Below are 24,692 nucleotides of genomic sequence, written 5' to 3'. Positions count from 1 at the left end.
ATGCTTGTCTAGCTTGCCCACAGTGCGCGCATGGTGTGCGTCTGGCTCGCCCACGGTCTCCTCACTTAGCCCCTGGAGTTTGAACCACCAAACCTCCAAGCTTTCCTTGCTTTTTGCCGAAGCTCTCATAGATGCAAGGTTTACCCATGAGGCATTTTCCTCCATGATTGAGTCAAGAGGCTAAGAGACTGACACCCAGCTTGTAGATAAGGAGGGAAGGTATGAAATAAGACCATTGCCACTCAACAATTAATCTCGATTCACTGCCCTATGGCAAGTAGGAAAAAATAATATTAAAAAATAAATTTGGAACAAATAAATTATTTTTAAACTTACTTTTCTTTTTCTATATAAAATTTAAATAACTTGAAAATAAATAATTTTTCTTTAATTATTTTCTCATACTAATCAAAAATGGATCCAGACATAGCATTAACATCACCATTCCCCCGTTTTACAAGATAAAATAAAAAATAAAAAATAAAAATTCTCATTGGGAGTATAAAAAGGAATATATTTCATCACAAATATAACCTGGAGTCTGCCCCAATTGGTAGTAAAGGAAAGGTGACGAGAGGGGAAGGCAAGAACTCTTGAGTGGCTTCTAGCCATAAGTTAGTCCAGGCCAAGTAAACTAAATGATAAGCCCACACTCTAAACCCTCTAGTTACCATGCAACACATACATCCACCTGAAAACACTATTTAACCAAATGATATTAGTCGATGTTGAGCTCCGCACCCACACATATCTAGAGAGAGAGAGAGAGAGAGAGAGAGAGAGAGTGAAGGGAAGGAGAGTGGAAGCCAAAAAAGATAAAAATACAACATGCATACAAGTAGATTATATGAGGGTATTACAAGGGAGCTTAGATCTTCTAACAACATTTTACAAATTTCAAGCCTCTTCAAATAAATGGGGGACCTCTCTATTAGTATCCGAGTAGCTCAACTGCTTGCTTTGACAATTGTTGTTGCTCTCTCAAACCATATGCATCATGAGGAATATTAGGGCAATTGCCGAAATCAGGGGAAGGAGAAATGGGATTTTTTAGTTCCATAAATCATCAGTGTTCCAGTGCACTACGAACTGAAAGTGGAGGGTCTTGCACCATGCCTCTGGATATTAGGTCGTGGTTTAAGAACAAAACAATAACAGTTATGTCGTCATGAAAATGCCGTCTGACCTTCTTGTCAATCCTTCGCAGATCTGAGTACCGCATTTCTCGTTTTCTTGCGGCTTCTTGGAGGGCTGCCTTTACAAGTCGTTTGGCACTTCCCTGCAATGATGGAAACTTGTGAGCTTGACATATGCAGAATTACCAAAACCAATTTATATGAAGAGATACACATTATACACATGTGCATGATTTTAATGTCTACTTTATCAAGTAACTGCAGTTCAACATATATATATATATTTTTTATATAACTGCAGTTCAACATATAAGGATGTAATATCCACAAACATCATGTGGAAAAAGTACAAAATGTTCTCGTTAAGATCTGTTGCCTACAAACTATCTGCAGCTAGCTTATAAGAGATTCTACTTTTATTTATGCTAATATTAGGCAGTGTATTAATATTGAGACAAAGGCCCTCCAAGATTGCCTACATCAGAAATTTTAATAATATTCCCCAAGAAGATCTGTTAGCTGTGAATTATTAGCAACGAAAAGACCCGTTTCATTTATCCCAGAGGGAAGGGAGGAAGAAAGGGTCTTCAGAACATTGAGACACTAGCAAGCAAAGATTTTATCTGTCACAGGTATCACTTAGCTTGGAGGTCCAACGCTAAAATTTGTGTTTAACAGAATGGTAGAGGGCAGCATATTTTTTGCTAAGGTATCCTTATCAAACGTGCATGCATTTCCCTTGGGACAAGTGAACAAAAGAATTTTAGCAAATGCATAGTTTCACAGCTATTCTTTATTCTGTCTCCATATCCCTATCAATTTATGTCAGTGATCAAAACAAATTTGATTTAGTACGATTTCGAATATTTTATGAGTTCATATTTGCTAGCAAGTTCAAAAGGATTTACAAAGCATTGCCAAGCAGGTAGTTCAGCAAATTTGCGTGGAGCCCATAATGATGGTCATTTCACATATCTACATCAGATATTGGTGGTATGTTACAAAAATATCACAGATAGAAGGGTTTAGAGATTAATATTTGGTAACTCGTTTATGCATCTGCCTTTTCTAAATAGAGAAGTCATGCACATTTTATCAGTAATTTCCCACTTTAGGCCTTTGTGGTTTACTCTAACCAAAAAATTCTTTTTCTTTCAATTTCTCACAAATATGGTATCACTGATGTAAAGGGTCTGAAGATAATGGCTCACTATGAAGCTCACCCTCAAAAACTAGGTCTAGATGACCACTAACTAATGCAGGCACAATGACCCATCAGGCCATTTATATCAGTAGCATGAGAAATTAAAGAAAAACAATTTCTTGATGAGTGCAAACTACAAAGGCATTAGGCGAGAAATTACTGACAAGATATCTATGATTGCTCTATTAAAAGAGGCAGATACACAAATGATTTACCAGATATTAAGCTCTGTACCCAGAAAATCAATTTAAGGAAAAAAAAAATTACTTCAGAGATCTTCCAGGAATAGATGAAACAGAATTGCAAATAATGTACATTAGAGGGTCACCACCATGCAACCATTTAATGAACAAACCCTAGACAATTGAAACTTGAATTTTAAGGTCATATAATGCCTACAAAAGAGAATCACAAAAACATTGAACCACATTTCAATGTAGAAAAGCATTATTGCAAAAAGAATGCAGAGGATAAAGTCTTACTGCACGTGGATGACTATGGACGATATCCACAGCTTTTTCATTACTCAAGTGTTCCCATAGACCATCAGATGCAAATATAAGGAAAGAATCATTTGGGTGGAGAGTATGAGAAATAATAGATGGATTGGCAGTCAAGATAGGCATGTTCATTGGTTCAGGAATTCTGAATTTCCCATTCAGTGGTTCTCTGTTAAACTGCGCATGTTTCATATATACGTCGCCTATAGATCTAGAAACCTGCATCAAATAAAATCATGAAGTTGATGACACAAGATCACACAGAATCTAAAATTTAAACAGAAAAATATGCTATAGCAATTAATCAAAGTTCCTCAGAAAATTCAGATTCCAATTTCCCATAATATAGTTGAGTTCAATAAATCTAGGTAAAAGAAAAAAAAAGGTTATTTCATTCAAGATTTGAAATTGATATGCATTTTTCCCCTTTTTTTTCTGAAACTATACTTGATTAAATTAAGCTTTAAATATGCAAGTAGTAATTAAACACAAAAAGAAATAATCTAGGTGTTACTTATAAAAAAAAAGAAAAAAAGAAAAAAAAAAAAAAGGGAAATAATCTAGGTGTTAATTTGGCAATTTACAGGGAAGCAGTTCTGAGTAAAATTATGCCAATGTTATGCAGAAGTTAGAACATGGGTATTGTGATCCAAAAAATGGCAATAAACGTCTGGTAAACATCAATCAAACCCGGGAAAGTAAAATATTGGTATTAGGTTTATATAGAACAGCCAGTTGGAAAGTGATGAATAAGTTCATCAATTGCATATAACTGCTTTTGGGCCAACATGTCCACGTATGATAGCCTATGCATTTCAGAAATGATTTATCAAAGGGAGAAAGACATGCAGGGTGGGGGCATCTAAACCAAATATTTACCTACCATAGCATGCCTCTAACTATAATCAGATTCAAAACATATACATCTGGATTTCATCAAGAATCCAGATGAGTTCAAGAGGAGACATTCAATCAGTATTAGGAAATGGATGTCAATTTAGCCCCTATAATTGATCAAGGTTGCAAGTCAGTAGATTATGTGTCTTTTTTCTTTTTCTTTTTTTTTTCTTTTTTTTGATCAGCAAGTAAGTAGATTGTGTTATTACCTTTATATTCATTTGAAATGCTTTTGGGCTCCGTGTTGCAGACCCTACTCATTCCAATTTGAAACTTCTCAAATTTTTACAGCAAACATATACAGTGTAGCACTCACACACACATCTATTCAATTTCTTGTACATGGATATGACAGACCGTCCAAGTTCTTCACTAAATGTTACAGAAAGTTCTCACACAACATCTACATCCAGTTTTTGAACAGCCTTGATGACACGCAAAAGGACCATATGATCTCTAGATCATTCTGTCCACAAACCTTAGGATTTAGGGAGTCACAAGGCCAGAACTTGAAGAATTCTATGAGAGCAAGTTTCTGAGGAACTACAAGTCAAGAATGGTCGCCGTGCAGGAGAACACGAAAACCGAAAAAACAATTTCCAAATATTACAGCAATTTTAAGCATGGTCAAAAGGTATTTGAAATAACCTGAATAATGCCCTTTACTCTCCAAACACCATGCCTGAGGACAACAATTTGGGAATCATTGGGGTGCATGTCTTTGAGCTCTTGCCTGACAGCCTCAACGTTAGCATTGTGTTCAGTCGAGAGCTGTATGGCAGCAACAACACCAGTGTTGCCTACTTTCTTGCCCAACACAACCCGCGAATCTCCCAGGTTTGCAATGAAAAGGGTCTGCTCGTATATAACTCCCACTAGACAGCATGAACCAACTGACGCCATATTGGGTTGACTTATCCATAACTGGGACACAAGAGCTGTAAACCCTTCCTCTGTTTGGAGAAAAGCCCTTCTGATTGTCTCCGTGGTCACAACACCCTCGGACTCAGCTGATATTGCTGCATAAACACAAAACCTAAGAACTCCAACATAAGAAAGCTTTCTTCTTTAGTATTCAAAAGACAAAAATTAACTAAGAAAACTCAACTCCCGAGAATTATAACAGTTCATTATTGGGCTTCAACGCAAAATGCTTTAAGGGAATTTGCAATAAAACCAAATTGACTCGTTGCTTCCAATTTGACCTTTTCGAGCTTAGAAGGTCAAAGAAGAATCATCTACAGTGGATAATACCCAAATCCCAAATCTTGTAGTGAAGACCCAGATTAGCAAATTCTAGGTTCTGGGTCTCATTCAATACTTATGATTTGGCGGTTACCCACCGTACAAGATTCCTTTTGCAATCAAACCTCTCCAAAAAAAGCCAACATCTCGGAAAAAGGTCCGTGATCGAATACTACACATGTAAAAGCACCCAATCTGCTCGCAGATAAATATCACACAACCCAAATAACCAACAAAAACTCAAAAAACGTGGCGAATCGACAGCCAGAAAGATCAGATCAAAACACGAACCTTGGAAATTCCGAAAAAGGTGATCGCAAACGTAGCGAGCCGCTTCGGGCCCTCCGTGACCGTCGTAAACCCCCACAAAGGTCCCAAATGGCCCCGACTCGATCTGGCTCTGGTCCTCCAGCACCTGATTGGCCTGAACCACGGCCATCGAGAAGTCGCCGGACGCATAACGCCCAATATCCCGAAACCAAAGCAAACCCTCTCTTCCTTCACTCCCAAGCTCGACATTCCCTGAATCACGGCCGAATGGCTTCAAACAGAGAGAGAGGAGATTCATCAAAGCACCGAGCATCCCACATCTCTCAGAAACCCTAACCCTAAAAACACCGAAGCACTCCACACCCAGAAGATATATAGTTTTGGTGGGGGTTGAAGAAGAAAAAACCCTAGCTTGACGCGTAGGATAAGAGCAGGAGGGGTGCGTAGGTTAAGAGGGGATGGGGGGTGTTCGGTTGTAGAGGAACAGCGACGCGTTCATTCTCTTGTGGGAGAAGATGGCGTGGGGAAGCCTTTTGTTGGGTGTTATTTTCAATGTCTCCATTTCTCAAATATAAAAATTTTTATTTTCATTTTAATATTTTAAATCTTCTGTTTTGAAAATATTTTTTGCTTCTGTTTTTGAACAACGCTTTGCTTGTTTTTGTTGTGTTTTGTTTTGTCATTTGTGAGGTTTTTTAACTTTGTGAAGTGGAAGTTGCTGTTGTACCGCTGTTGAGGGTAGAAGTCTCTAGAAGTTCAGCCTGGCAGTCATTTCGTAGTGGTTAAAAGGAGGAAGAAGACATAGTGGGCTGGGCTGGTTATGACTAGGGATTCTGAGCACAAATGTTAGGCCAGAGATTTTAGCTAAACTGGGCTTTATTGGGCCTGTATCCAGCCCAAACAAGGATATCAACCCTGTGTTTGATGCAGCCTATCAGTACCCTTTAGCATTCCTCTCTTTTTTTATCTTTTTAATGATGGGCTGTTGAAGGCGCAAGGCCCAGCCCACTCACCTTTTATCCCATTGCCTTGAAACAAGCCAGGCTGACAAGTTGGCCCATTTACTCTGGGCCGAAACTTGCTCCATAAAGGCCCAATTTCAAGGTCAAGATTTTTACTAATAACTTTGCTTATAGAGTCCCTCCTTCGTTAGACTAATGATAATATTTTAATTTATTTATTTTTGACACTCTAAATAATATTTTTATTTTTTAAATAATTATTAAAAGATATGTTTTAAAACATAGTTCTTTTTTATAGATGTGACACCAAATAATTTTTTTTATACCATTTTTGTTCTTATTTATAATCTTTATTACTTCCAGAAAGTGACTAATTATTAGATCATAAATTCATCTTGGAATATTTTTACTTGGAACAAACAAATTGAATAGCGGTAGTAGGCAGAGGATGACAGTGAAGGGAGATACTCCCCAAGGAGGAGGCAGCAGCATAGCAGTGGGCCACACTTTGGGGCCCAATCAGAAATACAATAATTAAATGTCACTCTCAGTGTTTAAGAGGGAGAATCTCTGGTCGCTCACCCAACAACTCAAATTATTGAAGATTTGGAGAATGTTAATGGCGCAAAGGCCTTCTTCTCCACATATTTAATCTCTAATTTATCCATGGAAGAGATAGTGGGTAGAGCTCGATCCCACATCGAAAAATAGAAAAAAAATTTGGTGTGATATATTTATGATTCTTCTTAATTATGTAGACATTTTAAAATTGTGAAAATCTCTTTAATTCAAAGTCACGAGAACTGCAAGACGCCATAGAAAAAAAAATCATGTTTTGGAAACCAACACATTAAATACAGGGGCCTTTGACGGAAATTGATGTGCTATGCATGTGTGCAAATCAGGATGTAGACATATTTTGACTCGATGAAGATTCGTTGCACTTATAGCAACATAAAATTTGGTTGCAGCCATGTTGAAAGTAGGGTCGATGATAAGCGCGAAAACTTGTCGTTTGAATGTGTATTCTCTGGTTGTAAATCTGTCTCGTGGATGGGGACATTGCAACCAATTTTCAGGCAATAATTCCTCCATTTTACTGTATTTTTCCAAGCAGGTTCCAGCATTCTTCGCTATGGACTTACACTGTGGCGTGGAGAATGGGTCCATTTTGATCTACTTCTTGGTGGCAAATATTTATTTTGTTTATAACGGGGTTCCAGGAAATGGGCTGAGGAGTCCAGCTCAGTGCCTAAATGGGCCCCATGGCCTGTCTTGATTATGGACATTGGGCCCACTCGCTTTTCATGGGAAGTATCTGGTCAAGTGTGGGCCTAGGGGGATGAGGCCAGGCCATACCTGTTGTGGGGCTCACCTGGATGGACGGTCGGGGCAGTTGGAAGATTGGGCCCCGGTTTGTTGTCTGGAGTGGGCCTTGTTTGCAACTTTGGTTAGTCGACTGTGTTGAAGCTGTAGCCCTGAGTATGGTTTGGGGTCATGAGTTCGCTTCTTCAGTATGGACCTGGGTTTCCTTAACTTGGACGAGGAAGCCACCGGCCCTCTATAATAAGTAATCTGGGCTTCGGCCCACATTAAAATGCTTCAACAAGAAGTAGGAAACTCTCATTTCGTTTCAATTTATAATCACAAGAAGCAACGGACACGAGCGTGCCATGATTGGAAGTGTTGTGAAGAAGAGTCGATTCTTCTTAACATCTTAAATAACTTGCACATCCATTAATGGGTCCGGCCCAGATACCACACAAGCCCGGGCACTCCCCTACTTACACAACTTACAATTAAAAATGAGCATACCCTTCCCTACTTAGAAAATGATTTATTTCCCTAATGTTTATTCAAATCATTTCTCCCTTTAAATAAATGATATTTCAAATATATTTCTATAATATTAAAATCATAGCACATTCAATGCAATGTAGCTGGAAACTTCTTGATAGGAGGCTTCCACCACAAAATTCAAATCCAACTACAATTTATTTTTTAAATATATATTAATTTGTTTATGACTATAATTTTATATTCATAATGGATAGGACCGGAAAAAGGTCGGCATGATGAGGAGGCACACGAAGATTCAGGATATTTCCAATGTTATTATGTTATTAGTTTTGTTTATTAATTCCATACAAACTTTAGGGTTTAGGTGGTGTTTGCTTTTCGATTAAACAAAAAAAACCAAAATATTCAACTTTTTTTATTCAATTAAAAATAATTTGTTGATATTAACTAATATAACTAAAATAAAATCATTATCAATATGTTTAATTTTGAGTGTGTTTAACAATAATTATAAAAAATGTTTTTAGTATTTTTAATACTTGAAGGATGAAAATTTCTAAATGTTATAAAGGTTATAAATATTTTTTAAAATCATTACCAAATACATTTTTAATTACATTAATTAATATCAATATGGAACTTTTATCTAAATACAAAAAGTTAAATATTTAAACTTTTTTTTTATACCTAAAAGCAAACATCATCTTAAATTTTTTTTCTTTAACTGAAACGATGCTACACGAAATTGAAAGATGTGCTTCTGAATATTTTATTTTATTGTTAACACTTTCAAACATATTTATTTTTCAACTTGTGAATTATTTATTTCCCAAATGTTTATTCAAATGATTTCTCCCATTAAATAAATGATATTTCATATATATTTCTATAACATTAAAATCATAGCACATTCAATGAAATGTAGCTGTTTCCTTGATAGGAGGCTTCCACCACAAAATTCAAATCCCACTACAATTTATTTTTTTAATATATAATAACTTGTTTATGACTATAATTTTATATTCATAATGGATAGGACCGGAAAGAGGTGGGCATGATGAGGACACATGCGAAGATTCAGGATATTTTCAATGTCGTTATGTTATTAGTTTTGTTTATTAATTTCATACAAACTTTAGGGTGATATTTATAACTCTCATTTAGGTAGTGTTTGCTTTTTTATTAAACAAAAAAAACTAAAATATTTAATTTTTTTTATTCAATTAAAAGTAATTTGTTGATATCAATTAATATAACTAAAATAAAATTATTATCAATATGTTTAATTTTGAGTGCATTTAACCGTGATTGTAAAAAATGTTTATAGTATTTTTAATACTTGAATGATGTAAATTTCTAAGTATTATAAAAGTTATAAACACCTTTTAAAATTACTATCAAACGCACTCTTAATTATATTAATTAATATCAATATAAAACTTTTATCTAAATACAAAAAATTAAATATTTTAACTTTTTTTTTATACCTAAAAGCAAACATCATCTTAAATTTTTTTTCTTTAATTGAAACGATGCTACACAAAATTGAAAGATGTGTTTCTTAATATTTTATTTTATTGTTAATGCTTTCAAACATATTTATTTTTCAACTTGTGAATTATTTATTTCCCAAATGTTTATTCAAATGATTTCTCCCATTAAATAAATGATATTTCAAATATATTTCTATAATATTAAAATCATAGCACATTCAATGCAATGTAGCTGGAAACTTCTTGATAGGAGGCTTCCACCACAAATTCAAATCCAACTACAATTTATTTATTAATATATAATAATTTGTTTATGACTATAATTTTATATTCATAATGGATAGGACCGACAAGAGGCCGGCATGATGAGGAGACACACGAAGATTCAAGATATTTCCAATGTCATTATGTTATTAGTTTTATTTATTAATTTCATATAAACTTTAGAGTGTTATTTATAACTCTCATTTAGATGGTGTTTGTTTTCTTAATTAAATAAAAAAAATCAAAATATTCAAAAAAAAATTTATTCAAGTAAAAGTAATTTATTGATATCAACTAATATAAGTAAAGTGAAATTATTATCAATAGGTTCAATTTTAAGTACGTTTAACAATGATTGTCGAAAATATTTATAATATTTTTAATGCTTGAAGGATGAAAATTTCTAAGTGTTATAAATGTTATAAACACTTTTTAAAATCACTACTAGACGTATTCTTAATTATATTGATTAATATAAAACTTTTATTTAAATACAAAAAGTTAAATATTTTAACTTTTTCTTTTTTACCAAAAATTATATTTATTAATATTTTTTTTTTTCTTAATATCTTCTAAAACCAAATATAATATAAAAAAGATTAAAGCATTCCTAAATTTTACAAATTTTCTTTTATGTTTTTATTCCCTCGAAATTTGCAAGGTCTCATATCTATCTCTAGTTGAAAGCCACACTTCTTGGGTCCTTCGATATTAAGGTAAGAGAAAGCATGGGACATTGTTAGTTCCCATGTATAAACCTCTAACGTGTACATAAGAAAGAAAGCTTATCCTAATTATTAAAGGAATCCCATATATCCATATATCCACATATCCTAAAGGAAACTATACATACAAAACCTTATCCTACACCTTGAAAGAGAACGAGAGTCTCATATACATGTCCCAATGGAAACGGAACAACACCAGATAAAATCAGCCATGTCCCGTTACCCCACCTTTTGGGACCAAATGATGTCACTCCAAAACATTATATTTATTATTTTATTTAAAAAAAAGTAACGGTCTCCAAGACAAAAACCACCGCCCAAACCGACATTTCTTACCTACCTCAAACTGATTTAACTAACTTATCCAAAAGACTAGAACTATTTTATAAAATAATAATTTTAATTCATTTATAGAAACGTATTCCTTTTAATGAAAGCTTAAGTTTTAAGTAACTTCAGTTAGAGATTTGTTTCGACATCCTCATGACATTAAACGTAACTAAAATATTTGATCTGGATAACACCTTCTCTTCCGACAAACGGTGGATGATCGATACTGGCAACACGTGGGGAATCGTGATTGGTCCTTTTCAGGGATTATCCCGAATACGAAAATGGTAGGCCGTTGATTTTTTCTAATTACAGAGTCACTACTTCTTCTTTTTCATTTTGTTGGATTTTTATTTATTTATTAGCTTTTAGAGAATAAAATCTCCAGATACCAAACATCCTTAAAAATGTGAAATTTGGCGACGAGAGTTTTTTAGCAACCGACATTACCTGACCGGGTAGGTTTTTTTCTACCTGTATGGCCCTAGAAATCTCAGCCCTACACGTGGCGTTCAGGGATTTATGACAGGTGTGAGTGATTATACAGTGTATTCGGATATTTGCTTACAAATATGTGCCTTGCTTCCACTTTCCCTCCATTCAACTTTCATTTCTTCTTACTGATTTTCTCCAGTAAATTCTTGTTCGTTCATGGCGCCTCCTAACTTGTTCACTGAGATTCATTCCCATAACTCTCTCAAAGAGGGTGTTTCCACTTCGAGATTTTCTTTGTCCCCAAAAGGAGAAATCTCTGTAGATGGGGTGACCCTTTTGTCTGACGTTCCAAACAACGTGAAACTTTCTGCTTTCTCTTCCATTCCTCATTTCTCCGATGATGATGATTCAAAACCACCAGATTACATGCTGAAGTCCGTTTTATCCAAATCCGAAAACGGAGCCTTCCTCGGATTATCCGTGAGGGAGCCCCAGGATCGAATCCTCAACCCCATTGGGAAGCTCTTGAATCGGAAGTTCATGAGTATTTTCCGGTTCAAGACGTGGTGGTCGACCATGTGGATTGGTTCAAATGGCTCCGATCTGCAAATGGAGACCCAGGTGATTCTTCTGCAAGTTCCAGAGTTCAACTCTTACGCCCTCATTCTTCCTCTCATAGAAGGGAGTTTTCGGTCGGCTATTCACCCCGGTCCTGCCGGAGAAGTGGTGTTGTGCGTAGAGAGTGGCTCCACCAAAGTTAAGGGCAGTTCGTTCAGTTCTTGTGCTTATTTTCACGTCGGAGACAACCCTTACGATCTTTTCAGGGACGCTTTCGCCGCCGTTCGTGTTCATTTGGGGACTTTCCGGCTCTTGGAGGAGAAAACTCCGCCGCGGATTATCGATAAATTCGGGTGGTGCTCGTGGGATGCTTTTTATCTCACGGTGGAGCCGGTCGGAGTGTGGCATGGTGTTAAGAGCTTCCAAGAAAATGGGTTTCCTCCCAGGTTTCTGATCATCGACGATGGATGGCAGAGCATAAACATGGACCACGAACCCCCTCTACAGGACTCCAAAGATCTAACGGGCCTCGGCTCACAGATGCTCTGCAGGCTCTACAGATTCAAGGAGAATGAGAAATTCGCAAAGTACCAAGCGGGCGCAATGCTAAAACCCCACGCTCCGAAATTCAGTCAGGAGGAGCACGACAGGCGATTCAAAGAGATGGTTGCTCTCGCCATGAAGAAGAAGGCCATCAAGGAGGAAGGGGGCGATGACTCGGGCCTTCCAGAGGCCACCATCATAGAGTACCTCAAGGAAGAAAAGGGGGTGAAGAGAGGGGGGCTGAAGGCACTTGTGAATGATTTGAAGGCAAAGTTTTCAGGGTTGGATGATGTTTATGTGTGGCATGCTCTGTGTGGAGCTTGGGGAGGGGTGAGGCCAGGGACTACCCACCTGGATAACAAGGTCTGTGAAGCAACCATAGCTGCAGGGCTTGAGAAGACCATGTATGATTTGGCAGTTGTTATGGTGGTTAAAGGTGGGATTGGGCTGGTTAATCCAAGCCAAGCTGGAGATCTATATGAATCCATGCATTCATATCTTGCTGATGCCGGTATCACTGGTGTGAAGGTGGATGTCATCCATGTAAGTTCTGCAACCAACACTCACATATACATTCATATTTCTATCATACTTCATTCTCCTCCTCCTCCTCTCTTCTTCCATTAATCGGTTCGCATCATCTTCATATTTCAAACAAGCATCTTGTTTTTCCATCATGATCATCATGATCATGGTCATCAACATAATCTTTGTTATTACTAGGGGAGATTCATATAAAATCACCAGTCACATATCAAAGGACAGAGAAGAGCATGTTTTGTTAATATTCTGCAGAGTATAATATTCAGGTAAGCACTCTTTTACCTTTTAATATGGCTTTTACAAATACTAAGGTGTTAAAGGTGTCATGTAGAATCCATGGAAGTTGTAAGCAGTGGGTTAAGATCCTCTCCCATGAGCCTATGAATTGGAGAGGATTCTAACTCCTAGACAGTAACTCTCAATTGAAATACCTGAAGATTTCCTAAAAAATTTCCCATTAAAATTTTTGATCTGGACTTTCTTTCTTCATTTATATTTTTTTCTATCTTACCTCATTATATATGTATATTTGATTTATAAGCTTTGTGTATATTCACTAAAATCATTTTGACTATTTTCTGTATACAACCATTCAAGGAAATAAATTAAGGGATTTTCAGGACCTCTCCTTTATATTAAAAGTTATAACAAGGTTAGCATAGATTTTGGGGTAGTGACATGGGTCTGGGCTGGCATGCCCATATCCAATTATCCATCACTAGCATTTTGGATAATGTAAATGTGAATATAAACATATTGGCTGGGCCCTATACAGGACCATCACATTTACAAAACCCACCTTTTTATTCTCTGTTTTACCTTGGCTCTTCATCTTGCACAGGCTCTGGAGTACGTGGGTGAGGAATATGGCGGCAGAGTTGAGCTTGCCAGGGCATACTATGATGGTCTGAGCCAGTCACTGGAGAAAAACTTTGGAGGAAGTGGCTTCATAGCAAGCATGGAGCAGTGCAATGACTTCTTCTTCCTGGCCACAAAGCAAATCTCCATGGGCAGAGTTGGTAATAGGAGATTGAGATTCTTCTTGTTTCTTTGTTTTTTTTTTTCCTCTCCCTTTTCTAAAGGCTCACTGGGGTGGGTTATCTCTGTATAGGTGATGACTTCTGGTTTGAAGATCCTAATGGAGATCCCATGGGAGTGTACTGGCTGCAAGGAGTCCACATGATCCATTGCAGCTACAACAGCTTATGGCAGGGACAGTTCATACAACCTGACTGGGACATGTTCCAATCCGATCATCTCTGCGCTGAGTTCCATGCCGGTTCAAGAGCAATATGCGGAGGACCGGTGTATGTAAGCGATAAGGTGGGGCACCATAACTTTGATCTTCTGAGAAAGCTAGTGTTGCCTGATGGAACCATACTCAGATGCCAGCACTACGCCCTTCCCACCAGAGATTGCCTCTTTGAAAACCCACTCTTTGATGGCAAGACCCTCCTCAAAATCTGGAACCTAAACAAGGTATTTTTAGCATTTTTAGAATGGTAAAAACTTAGAAGTTTTTTCCATAAGAAATGGCTCTGACCAACACGAGCTTTGGATGAATGCAGTTTTCTGGGGTTGTGGGAGCATTCAACTGCCAAGGAGCTGGATGGTATCCGGAGGAGCACAAGTGTAAGGCCTACCCACAATGCTACAAGGCCATGTCCGGCTCGGTTTCTTCGGATGACGTTGAGTGGGAGCAGAAGGCTTGTACGGCAGAGTTTCGAGGTGCGGATGAGTTTGCTGTCTACCTCAACAAATGTGATAATCTTCGGTTGGTGAAGCCTAAAGAGCAGATCAACATCACCCTCCTGCCTTCAACATTTGAAATATTCACCATCTCCCCAGTTCACAAACTTAGAAAGGGAGTTAAATTCGCAGGGATAGGCCTTGAGAACATGTTTAACAGTGGAGGGGCAATTGAAGGCATGGAGTGTGGCTGCATAGGAGGGCTTTGTAGTGTGAAGATGAAGGTTAAGGGAGCAGGGAAGTTCTTGGCCTACTCAAGTGAGAAGCCAGGGGAGGTTGTTCTGAATGGGGGAAAAGTGGAGTATGAGTGGACAAGCAATGGAATTCTGAGTTTTGAAGTCCCATGGATTGGTGGGGAATCATCTGATGTTCTCATTCTAATTCACTAAGATATTGGTGTGGAAGTCCTGGTTTTCAAAGGGACCATAGAAATATAGGGAAATTGACATAGCTTTTGGGATTACAAGGATGGGTCGTGGGTGTTTTCTTCAATGTTCTCCTCTAATATGCAAAGTAATAGATTTTTTATTGATACCACAACTCTTTAGACAAATATTGTATATTTGATCTATAATGAATTAAAGCATTTATGGTATGTGTCTGTTTTGAACTCTGATTTTATAGATGGCATTTTCGTCCCTTTATTTTCACTGCATACTAATGCATTGAATGAATTAATGCAATGAATTAAAGCATTTTTTCTCCTTTTCATATGGTATTTTTGTTCCTTTATTCATCTTAATTTTCACTTCATATCAGAACCCCTCCATTTATTTTTATTTTCACTTAAAATTTTTTTTAAGTACTTAAAAAAAAAAAATATTAAACACTCTTTCTAGAATCATCTGAAACGGACTTTAAATATGCTCCTCCGCACTGTTTCTGATGCTACAATCAGATCACTGTACCAAGTTACCAACCACAAAGAAAAAGATTGGGAAAGACATGCTTTTAGGGAAGAAAGTCGAAACACATCCCTCTCCGAATGTATTATGTATGCCGCCGATGTTATATTTTAACATTAAAAATTTTAAACCCCAAAAGAAAGCGAAAGGAAAATACCTAAACCTGTACCATATCTTCAAGGAAAACCCAATTCTACCCCTCTATTTCTGTTCTATTATTTGCGGTTGATCCCACCACACCATTGCTCTTCCTACTCTTCTTCAACCCCAAAATCATCTTCAATTTGCTTATAAACTTAGTTGCAATACCCTGTTTCTTGTGAACAGCGTCTTGAATTTGTGATGACGCCTTTTTTCTATCCTGCTTTACCCGTTCGACGAAATTCCCCAGAGAGGCCCCGTTTCTAGTAAATGTGTGAACGAGATCAGGAAACACCTTTTGCATCGAAGTCTTAAAAGTATGCGAGACGTGGACGGTCGACGAAGAAGAAGAAGAAGAGGAAGAAGAGCCATCGCCTCTGTAGTACCCAACTTTGACGCGCCCATCGGTATAGGCGTTGCAAGCTTCCAATATAAAGAGCGCGCGGTCGCGAAAATGCGCTGCGATCAAAGCTTCGAAGTTTTTTGGGGGTTTTCGGAGCATGAAAAGCATCGTCTTGCAAGACAAGGCAAACACAGTTTCACTGTAAGCCATGGAATTCTTTTCCCACAGACTCCGACCGGGTAGAACCCCGTGACCCGGTTCGTTGAAGTAGGGCTTCTCGTTGAGAACGAGGCCTTGGAGCGAAACCAAGACCTGAAGAACCGTGGACTGGGAAGGATCCCACTTCTCCTTCTTCCTCCCCACCCATGTGTTCAGCAGACTCAAACAAACCCGCCCATTTGCATACAGATTGGGGTTCAATCGAAGCCCGAATGAGCGGTAATGGACCTGCGGAGGATGCGCGGGGTAATCAGGCGGAAATGCGAGATCGAAGGCGAAGAGACCATCGTGATACGGCGTCCCCGCGGCGCCGACGATCACCGCACGGAGAAGGTCGATCCTCCGTTCATAGACCCGCACGAAAATCGAATCGGGAAGATTCTTCTCGAGAACCTTCCACTCCTGCATGATCTTAGAGTAAACGCCACTCGCTGCATTACTGAAGCAGTCGGCGTCGCTGTTCGCAGTCCGGTTGAGTTTGACGTAGTGGTGGTCGGAGTCGTCCGAAACGACGTCGAATCGCCTAAACCCATTGTCCTCCTCCGCCTCCTCCACTATCTCTCCATTTGGATCCATAGCCACCGACCTCTCGGCTTCTGGGATTCCTCTTCTTCGAAACAGACCTGTGGACGAGAGAATGTTATGAAGCTATGGAGCGGTGAGGTGGAGGCTGATCCCACCGTTGATCTTTTCCTTCATTTTAACTTTGGAAATATGAAATATCTTCCTCTTTTCCTTCCTTCCTTCCTTCCTTCCTTTATTCATGCAACGAAATGTTGATGCTGAAGATGCGTGATCAGCTAAGTTAGTCCAACCCTTCCCGTAATATCCTCCACCTGCTTGACCCACGCGCCTCCCACTCAATTTCACGCACCCCCTTTTTCCCCTTTTTTCTCCCTTTTTTTTCCCTTTTTTTTTGTTTGGTAAGAAACCGATTTCCACTCCGGAAAGTGAATATTATCTCAAAATTATAGGGTGGGTGTTAAAACTAAAATTGAGACTAAAAGGGAAATAAAACCTAACGAGGAACTTGCCACCCACTCCACTAGGTCCATTCCCGTTTGTTTCCAAGGAAACCCAGCCACTGGGATTGGGAAGCAGTCAACTCCGCCTAGTCTTCCGTTCATATCATTCTGATTTCAATAAAAGTACTTTTAAGATATAATTTTTAAATATAAAATTAAATGGGACTGTAGTGAGACATACTTTTGTTTCCACTTTTATTATTAAACACAAAATTTAAATGTCCTTCCAAATCAGTTTAAGTAATCTAATCATTTGAATAATAAAAATTATTATTTTATTATTATATTTTTAATAATTAATTAATTTTTATATGAAAATATTATTAAACAATCTGATTACTTCCCATCAAATGATTTGAAATTGGATTTGTAATCACTTGATTTTAATCTATTTCATCATCTCTCTTTTATTTTAATTCTTATAAATAATTTTTCTGAACCCATTTATAATTTGTTCTTATATTAAATTTCTTTATTTTTTTATGTTAAGGTATACAATATATATATATATATATATATATATATATATATTTTTTTTTTTTATGAGGTACGCGCACACTTTCTATTTACTAATTTATGTATTAGATTAGAAGAAGTAAGGAAGCGAGGTTGAACTATAACTATAGTCTCCACCAAAACCATGTCTCTTGAAAAGATTAGCGTACCAAATGATCCATCCCTGCGTCACGCATGGATTGCTATTTCTCTTATTCGGGAATGCAGAACCATGCGCAATCCATTCCATACCACTCTGTATGCCCCTATTTTCCTCGCTGAGGTACTGAGGCTTGTCGGAATATCATCCCATTTCCATCAAATCAATTCATTATTAAAGGTCTGTATATAGAAAAGGAAAGGGGGCCCACTGCCTTTGAAGGGTCCAATTTCTTATTTACCACCTCTAAAAATAAAACATAATATTATCTCCCATATAAAATAAAAACTCTTTACATCTAACCTTAAAAAGAGAATAATTTTCACAAATTTTTTAACAAAAATTTAAGATATTACTTTAAATTTAAAAATATTAAAATGATTTTGAAAATCATGAGATAAAATATTTTACAAGGTTAATTTCATTGAGACTAGTGATTTGATGGAAGCACCAATCTTATAAAATTTATTTTTTAAAAAGATTTTAGGTAAGAATTTTTTTTTTCAAAATATATTATTTAAGAATTCTTTGAAAAAGTATATTTTATTTTCACAAAAAATTATATATAAAATGCATCTATATATCACAAAATTTAAAACTCACGATTTAATATATTTATACAAAACCTCAATAGATATAAAAGTTATCATATTTTATAACGAATGAATTTACTATTATTTTTTGTTTCTAATAACAAAACAAATAAGCAAAAAACTTATGGTTCTATAATTTAAAAATAATTTTTATTTTATTTTATTTTATTTTAAAGGCAAAACAATATATTGTTTGATTATTTTTTTTTTGAAAATAATTTTAAAAATAAAGTGAAATAATAAACAATTTTTAGAGAATAAGTAAAAATTATTTTTACTAATTTTTTTTTAAAAAAGCATAAACTCGTCTGATTATGTTTTTAAAAAATTTTAAATTAAAAAATAAATAAAAAATTAAAAACAAATTTTTTTTAAAAATGTCAAACTGACACTTAACTTTCCTAATACTTCTCCTATAGAAAATATAATATATTGGAGATTAATTGAAAAAGGGGGTTCAATCCCCTCAATTGCTGATTTAATATGAATTTACTAAAACTATAGTATAGTAGCAAAAGTCATCTATATATCATATAGAATATGAAACAGTGGCCTCCAGTTGTGCCACTAATACCTAGTCATCTAAGATATTTGGTGGGAGCAATAAAGGGAAAGGGGGTTCTCTCTACCCTTTTTGTTAGCTAGCTTTATAAAAACATAATATATGGTAGGAAATAGTAGAATGGTACAGGGTATAAAGAAATTAGCCTCCTAGACATAGATTCCCACTAATAAGGGACACATTAATATGGAGAAAATGGAGCTACTCTATTCAAAAAAGGGCACTAGTCTTCATGCTCAACCTTCTTTTTATTTTTTAAGCTTCTTCCTATGTGGCCAAAAGCAATAAGAATAGGGTAGTGGCATATGCTACTGGTGCTCCACTTTTCTTACTACCCAAATTTGCTAGTGAGAGACACAGTCAAGTGAAATTAGGGCAATCAAATAGAAAAGTGAATGCAAATAATATTGCTCTACTTCTACAAATCCAGCAACAGGAAGTGATGAGTTCCAGATTTTTCCAGGGTTCAAATGAAATGAGAGGCAAAAGAGGCATGCTATCAAAACTAATCAAATAAAAATTGAGTGCAAGACTTCTATACAAAAGGTTATGAGTCAATGGTGAGTGCAAGACTTCCATACAAAAGCAAAAGCCAAAAGGTTATTAAGTCAATGAATAGGAATGCGAATCTTCAAAAGTGTAGAGAGCATATGAACATAACCAGGAAAGAAACAAAGTTAAAAGAGACTTAACTCCTAAGGATGGGCCTCCTCCTCTTCTGCCACAACCCCCTTCATGAGGGGCTATGCCTCCTTTCCCTCATTTACACGGAATTGTTTGACTTCTGCTCAATTAAAGGAGGGAAAAAAAACAGAAAATAAAAGGCAATAGAACAGTCTAACATAACAAATAACACAGGTTTAATGTCACATGTTCACATGTAAGAAAGCTCAAGTTAATACAAACTATATTAAGATAAAAGAAGAGAGAGAAAACATCATAAGCAGACAATTCAGTTCAAATAATTCTGAGTCACCTGCAAAGAGAAGAGTGCCAGTTCAAGAATTCAGCCAGCTTGTACCCCATAGGTAACCTGTCAATTCTGAATCCTGGTAGTTGTTGCCCTTGAAGGTAAGCATTGCTTAAATTGGTTGGCTAAAAGTTCAGTTCAATAAGTCATTTCCAAATCATAGATGCTTTAGAATTAACTTATTTACTCCATATAGCTTGCTTCATGAAATAAGAAAGCAACACTTCTTTACACACCCCAAAAGCATTTCATAAGCTCTAAGAGAGTAGTATTAAAGCCAACTGAATCATTCGGTTTAACAGAATGCAGAAATCTACATTTTTGGCTGTCACTGTTATACATTGAGCATATTAAATCATATTAAATTATTAAATGACAACTACAGGAACAGAGCAAAAATTAAAGAATGGCCGACTAAAACCAAAACAATCCTCCACAACACATAAACATCAAACGTGCATGTCTGGAAACTAACTAATAAAGCATTACAAGCATTCCCTATGTAAGCTGGATGACTCACTCCTAATAGGAACTCCTTAAACAATCAATGCCCATTGCTGTGTGTAAAGCTTGGGCCACTAGGCCTGAGCCAATTCTCAGACATGGGCATGAGGTCATTTTTTAAAGTAGCAACTAGTTTTAGCTTTTGGAATTGTATTCAAGTACATTGGGAGGATTATTCAATAGTTGATTTCATGATAGAATTATAGACTAATTACAATACATCAGAAGGGAAATCTGTACTGAGGAGAAGAGATATATAGAAGGATTAGACTGTATCAGCATGATTACATGATATTTTGTCTTCTCATGAAGAGTCCTCCATTAGAGGGAGACGTGCATATCTCAAAATTAGTTCAAAACTCCTTAACTCTGCCTTCTGTGACACCCGAAAAGTGCCTCTTCGAATATCTAATCTCTATCTACACACACATAAATATTGTATACTAAGGTGCACCAAGATGGAGAATACTCAGATAATGTAGCTGTGAATATGAAAAATCATCAAAAAACCAACCTATCTGGTATTTAACAACACAATTTTGTGAAGATCTTTTTTTTTCCTTAATTTTTCTTTGGGCTAGATGATGCAAGACTCCTTTAACCTATCAATGAAGTCTTACAATAATTTACAACCCTTGACCTATCACAATCAACTCTTCCAATAGTTGAGAACCGCCCCATCTTTGCCCCTGAACTGAATGCGCCCAGAGACCATCCAGCTCGGTGCAATTGGCTTTAAATGTGCATAAAAGCTATTTCACAAGGATAGGTTCATTCTGCGTGCTTAATTTGTATAAAAGAAGCAGCTGCACTAATCAGATGTGTATTTGGCAACTTGAACAAGAGCATCTTATTATTAACAGACAGCAGTGAATGGCCAATTGGGAATATCATTGCATAATGACAAAGTTGGGCAACCAGGCTAGTTCGTTGCTCATCATTTCTCTGTCCCTTGGTGGCCCAACTAATTTATTTTTACAAGTCAAACAGAAGTGAATCTACAACTTGGGGGAAGGTTTCTTTGAGCTCCGACCTGCTATAAATTCCTGCATCTTCTTAAACTGCTCCTTGGTCATTCCGTTATAATAGTTGTGAGCCCTCTCCTGGAAATAACAATGTCAAGCGATAGAAAATAAATCGTATGAGAAATTAAATTATACGTTGCTACCAAGGTCTTAATGGTCAGGGAATGCAGAGATATTGATAGATATGGTGTTAACTTTTTTATATAGATGATAATTTGAGAAAAAAAAAAGAGTCAAACTAGTCAAAAACATGGAAATCAAAATGAAACATCGACAAGTATAGATACTAGACAAAGAAAAGAATTCAACCATTAAATCCAAATACTAATAGATTTTATGCATGCATGACAAGTGTGTGGCATCTAGGATCTGAAAATTTATGCTGTTAAGCAAATATATATAACCATAATAGCACAAGATTTAACTTAATAAATTCTATGCAACAATCAACAACAATCTATTTAGACATTAAAAGTGACAATTCCACCAGACTTCTCTCCCATGAAGTTTCTAAGGATTTAGAAATCTCCACCTGGATAAGGATCAGAGAGAGAAGATCTGGGCAACTGTAGAGAAGGGAAATCTCAATGGAGATATTGTCCTCCTCATAGAAATATAAGACCATGGTTACTAGTAGCAATAACCACTCATATAGAGTAGCAACCAATTGTGAATGAACATGCTTCTCATATAGAATTTTTCAGTAAATACCTGTAAACACATTTTTCCTCTCCTTCACACCACCCGCCCCACCTCTCTCTCCCCAAACCAAAACAAAGTTATTTAAATTTTAACCATCCAAATCCTCTCTTTTTCCCATTCTCTGTGGAGTCATGGAGCCCCAATAGCAGATGTGACCATCAAGAGCCAAACTACCATTCCTGTTGATAAGATCCATGATCTATGGTTTGCCCAGTTCCTGATGACACTGAAAAAGAACAAAAGCCAAAGATACATAGCCATCACTCATTCAGGAGTACGGACCAACTACAATCACTATGCCCCTTCTTTTTACAAGGAAACACAAACTTTGCCTATTAATATGTGATGCAAGTGGTTTAGGTCACTTTTTGAGGGGGTAAAAGGAGTGAATGGAGGAATTAGTACCTAAATGTCATGCACATGAACCTCAAACTTTAATAAACAGTTTTTGAGATCATTAAATACTTTCAACAAATTTTAAATAAGTGTTAACAAGACAAAATCATAAAAAAGGGAGGCATTATTGGAAAAAACTTCAGCTCGACAAATAGGTTTCATGATCATTAAAGATATACAATGAATTTTAACCCAATAAAATCATAAAATTGGATGATAAAAATAAAGTCATAGGAAAGGCAAAAACTTAAGGAGAGCCTCAAAAGCATGGAGCACTGAGATGTAAGCCTTGGTCATAAGAATCATATGAACTTGATTGCTAAGACCAATTGGAAAGACAAACCAAAACAATTAAAGGTAGATACTTCTAAAAAAAATGCCACTAACAAGATAAATTACCCTACCTTTTCTAGAGCAAGAGCATGACCCAAGTCCAGTTTGAGGCCATCGTTTATAACTGACTTGTACCTCATCACCAAATCTTGATTATTTTTCATAATGGCCTCTGCAACTTCTCGAGCTTTCTTCAAGAGTTCACTTCCTTCAACAACATGGTTCACAAATCCCCACCTCTCAGCTTGTTCTGCAGTCACAGGCATAGCTGTTAAAGACACTTCACGAGCTCTGTTGGCTCCTATAATCCGTGAGAGCTTCTGCGAGAGACCCCATGAAGGAAATATCCCAAACCTGCAAGAACAGTTTTATCTAAACACATTATCAGAAGGCACCCACATCACCAATTTTACATCCAGACAAAAGGCATATCCTTATTCATGGCTGAAAACCATCCAGACAAAAGGCATATCACAGGAAATGACACTCAAAAGGATTTTTCATCTGGCCCAAAGAATGTTCAAGAGAATGCTAAACATGTAAGAGTGGAAGCCTAGACTGTCACAGGGCTTTGAATCATTATTCTCGATACAACTGCCTTTTCCCTCTTTGTTAATAATATGAATTCAGTAAGAAATGATAAATTAAAAAGGTCTGTACATACAAGATTTGAATCTAACGTTCAACATCTTTTTTATTCCCCTGCCATTTACAGGTTTGCAAATCTCATTCGACAAGGACAGAAACCAATAAAACACAACAGTAAACTAATCAAACAGATCCAAACTCTACATTTCAACATCTTTTTTGCCTCCCCTGCCATTTACAGGTTAGCAAATCTCATTCGACAAGGACAGAAACCAATAAAACACAACAGTAAACTAATCAAATAGATCCAAACTCTACATCACTAACCATGAACCAAAATCGCCTCAATTAAAAAGGCAGAATTCTAGACCGAAGGTACTTCCCCGGGAAACAAACAGTCTAAAAAAAATTACAAACCTATAATTTAGGAGATAAATACCTAGCATGAGTGTCGATGAACTTGGTTCCTTTAACAGCAACCAAGATATCACAAGCGAGAGCAATTTCGAATCCAGCAGTAACCGCAAACCCTCCGATGGCGCCAACAATCGGTTTCCGGCACCGCTCCATCTGCACCACCGGATCGATCTCCACGTCCTTCACATCGCCTTTGAACACTTCCTCCGCCGCCGTGAGATCCACGCCGGAACAGAACGCCCGACCCGATCCAGTGATCACAATGACCCGAACCGAATCGTCGGCGTCGAGGCTCTTGAACGCCCGCGCCAGATCGACCATCATCGGCCTGGTCAGCGAGTTCAGCAGCTGCGGCCGATTGATCGTCACGAAGGCGACGCCGCTCGGCTCACGATTCACGAGTATCAGCTCTTCGGAAGATGAGGATGGAGCCATTAGGGTTTGGAAAGTAAGATCGGTGTAGGGGTGAGGGAGGTGGGAGGGGTGGCTTGAGGTGGGGGATTGTGATAGCGCGTTGGAGTGTGTGAGAGGATAAGGACGACGTCGTTTCGCAACAGCGTCTGTAACTGACTCTTCTCCATTTCGTGATCGCTATATCTGTATAGAAATGAGCAAAGCCAGTGTCATTACTCAGCATGAACAACACGAGCGTTTTCT

At 37.0% G+C, this 24,692-nt stretch overlaps 4 protein-coding genes across 5 annotated transcripts; 1 reads left to right on the top strand and 3 right to left on the bottom strand.

Annotated features, from left to right (window-relative positions):
- Positions 1-686: 686 nt before the first annotated feature.
- Positions 687-5,791, bottom strand: LOC117914703 (probable protein phosphatase 2C 42). Its single transcript, XM_034830149.1, has 4 exons — positions 5,274-5,791; positions 4,386-4,756; positions 2,823-3,059; positions 687-1,279 (listed from the first exon to the last, which is right to left on the bottom strand). The coding sequence occupies exons 1-4, from the start codon at positions 5,563-5,565 to the stop codon at positions 1,067-1,069; spliced, it is 1,113 nt and encodes a 370-aa protein (XP_034686040.1). The 5' UTR covers positions 5,566-5,791; the 3' UTR covers positions 687-1,066.
- Positions 5,792-11,438: 5,647 nt separating this feature from the next.
- Positions 11,439-15,273, top strand: LOC117915454 (stachyose synthase-like). The gene is made up of 4 exons (XM_034831051.1): positions 11,439-12,908; positions 13,750-13,927; positions 14,020-14,387; positions 14,477-15,273. Exons 1-4 carry the CDS (start codon positions 11,481-11,483, stop codon positions 15,044-15,046), a joined length of 2,544 nt encoding a protein of 847 aa, XP_034686942.1. The 5' UTR covers positions 11,439-11,480; the 3' UTR covers positions 15,047-15,273.
- A 316-nt stretch (positions 15,274-15,589) lies between these two features.
- On the bottom strand, positions 15,590-17,126 carry LOC117914087 (putative ubiquitin-conjugating enzyme E2 39). Its single transcript, XM_034829276.1, has one exon. The coding sequence runs from the start codon at positions 16,839-16,841 to the stop codon at positions 15,756-15,758; it is 1,086 nt and encodes a 361-aa protein (XP_034685167.1). The 5' UTR covers positions 16,842-17,126; the 3' UTR covers positions 15,590-15,755.
- A 4,268-nt stretch (positions 17,127-21,394) lies between these two features.
- Positions 21,395-24,671, bottom strand: LOC117915335 (probable enoyl-CoA hydratase 1, peroxisomal). 2 transcript variants are annotated; one of them, XM_034830883.1, is made up of 3 exons: positions 24,058-24,664; positions 23,102-23,384; positions 21,395-21,677 (listed from the first exon to the last, which is right to left on the bottom strand). In XM_034830883.1, the coding sequence occupies exons 1-3, from the start codon at positions 24,468-24,470 to the stop codon at positions 21,573-21,575; spliced, it is 801 nt and encodes a 266-aa protein (XP_034686774.1). In that variant the 5' UTR covers positions 24,471-24,664; the 3' UTR covers positions 21,395-21,572. The 2 variants fall into 2 exon arrangements, with proteins under 2 accessions (XP_034686774.1, XP_034686775.1); XM_034830884.1 differs by lacking the exon at positions 21,395-21,677 and adding an exon at positions 21,972-22,527 and having other exon boundaries at positions 24,058-24,671.
- Positions 24,672-24,692: the final 21 nt, after the last annotated feature.

The sequence above is a fragment of the Vitis riparia genome, chromosome 5 (assembly GCF_004353265.1).
Source record: "Vitis riparia cultivar Riparia Gloire de Montpellier isolate 1030 chromosome 5, EGFV_Vit.rip_1.0, whole genome shotgun sequence".
NCBI lineage: Eukaryota > Viridiplantae > Streptophyta > Magnoliopsida > Vitales > Vitaceae > Vitis > Vitis riparia.
The sequence above is the reverse complement of the archived record's forward strand: the minus strand, read 5'-3'. Positions and strand labels throughout refer to the sequence as shown.

Excerpts from the sequence above, each read along its gene's own strand:
- LOC117914087 (XM_034829276.1), bottom strand. The coding sequence starts at position 16,841 with ATGGATCCAAATGGAGAGATAGTGGAGGAGGCGGAGGAGGACAATGGG.
- LOC117915454 (XM_034831051.1), top strand. The coding sequence starts at position 11,481 with ATGGCGCCTCCTAACTTGTTCACTGAGATTCATTCCCATAACTCTCTC. Across the intron at positions 12,909-13,749 it reads TGAAGGTGGATGTCATCCAT|GCTCTGGAGTACGTGGGTGA; the intron begins GTAAGTTCTGCA and ends CATCTTGCACAG. Across the intron at positions 14,388-14,476 it reads AAATCTGGAACCTAAACAAG|TTTTCTGGGGTTGTGGGAGC; the intron begins GTATTTTTAGCA and ends GGATGAATGCAG.
- LOC117914703 (XM_034830149.1), bottom strand. The coding sequence starts at position 5,565 with ATGCTCGGTGCTTTGATGAATCTCCTCTCTCTCTGTTTGAAGCCATTC. Across the intron at positions 4,757-5,273 it reads CCTTTTTCGGAATTTCCAAG|CAATATCAGCTGAGTCCGAG; the intron begins GTTCGTGTTTTG and ends GTGTTTATGCAG. Across the intron at positions 1,280-2,822 it reads TCCATAGTCATCCACGTGCA|GGAAGTGCCAAACGACTTGT; the intron begins GTAAGACTTTAT and ends CCATCATTGCAG.
- LOC117915335 (XM_034830883.1), bottom strand. The coding sequence starts at position 24,470 with ATGGCTCCATCCTCATCTTCCGAAGAGCTGATACTCGTGAATCGTGAG. Across the intron at positions 23,385-24,057 it reads TTCATCGACACTCATGCTAG|GTTTGGGATATTTCCTTCAT; the intron begins GTATTTATCTCC and ends CTGTTCTTGCAG. Across the intron at positions 21,678-23,101 it reads ATGCTCTTGCTCTAGAAAAG|GAGAGGGCTCACAACTATTA; the intron begins GTAGGGTAATTT and ends TGTTATTTCCAG.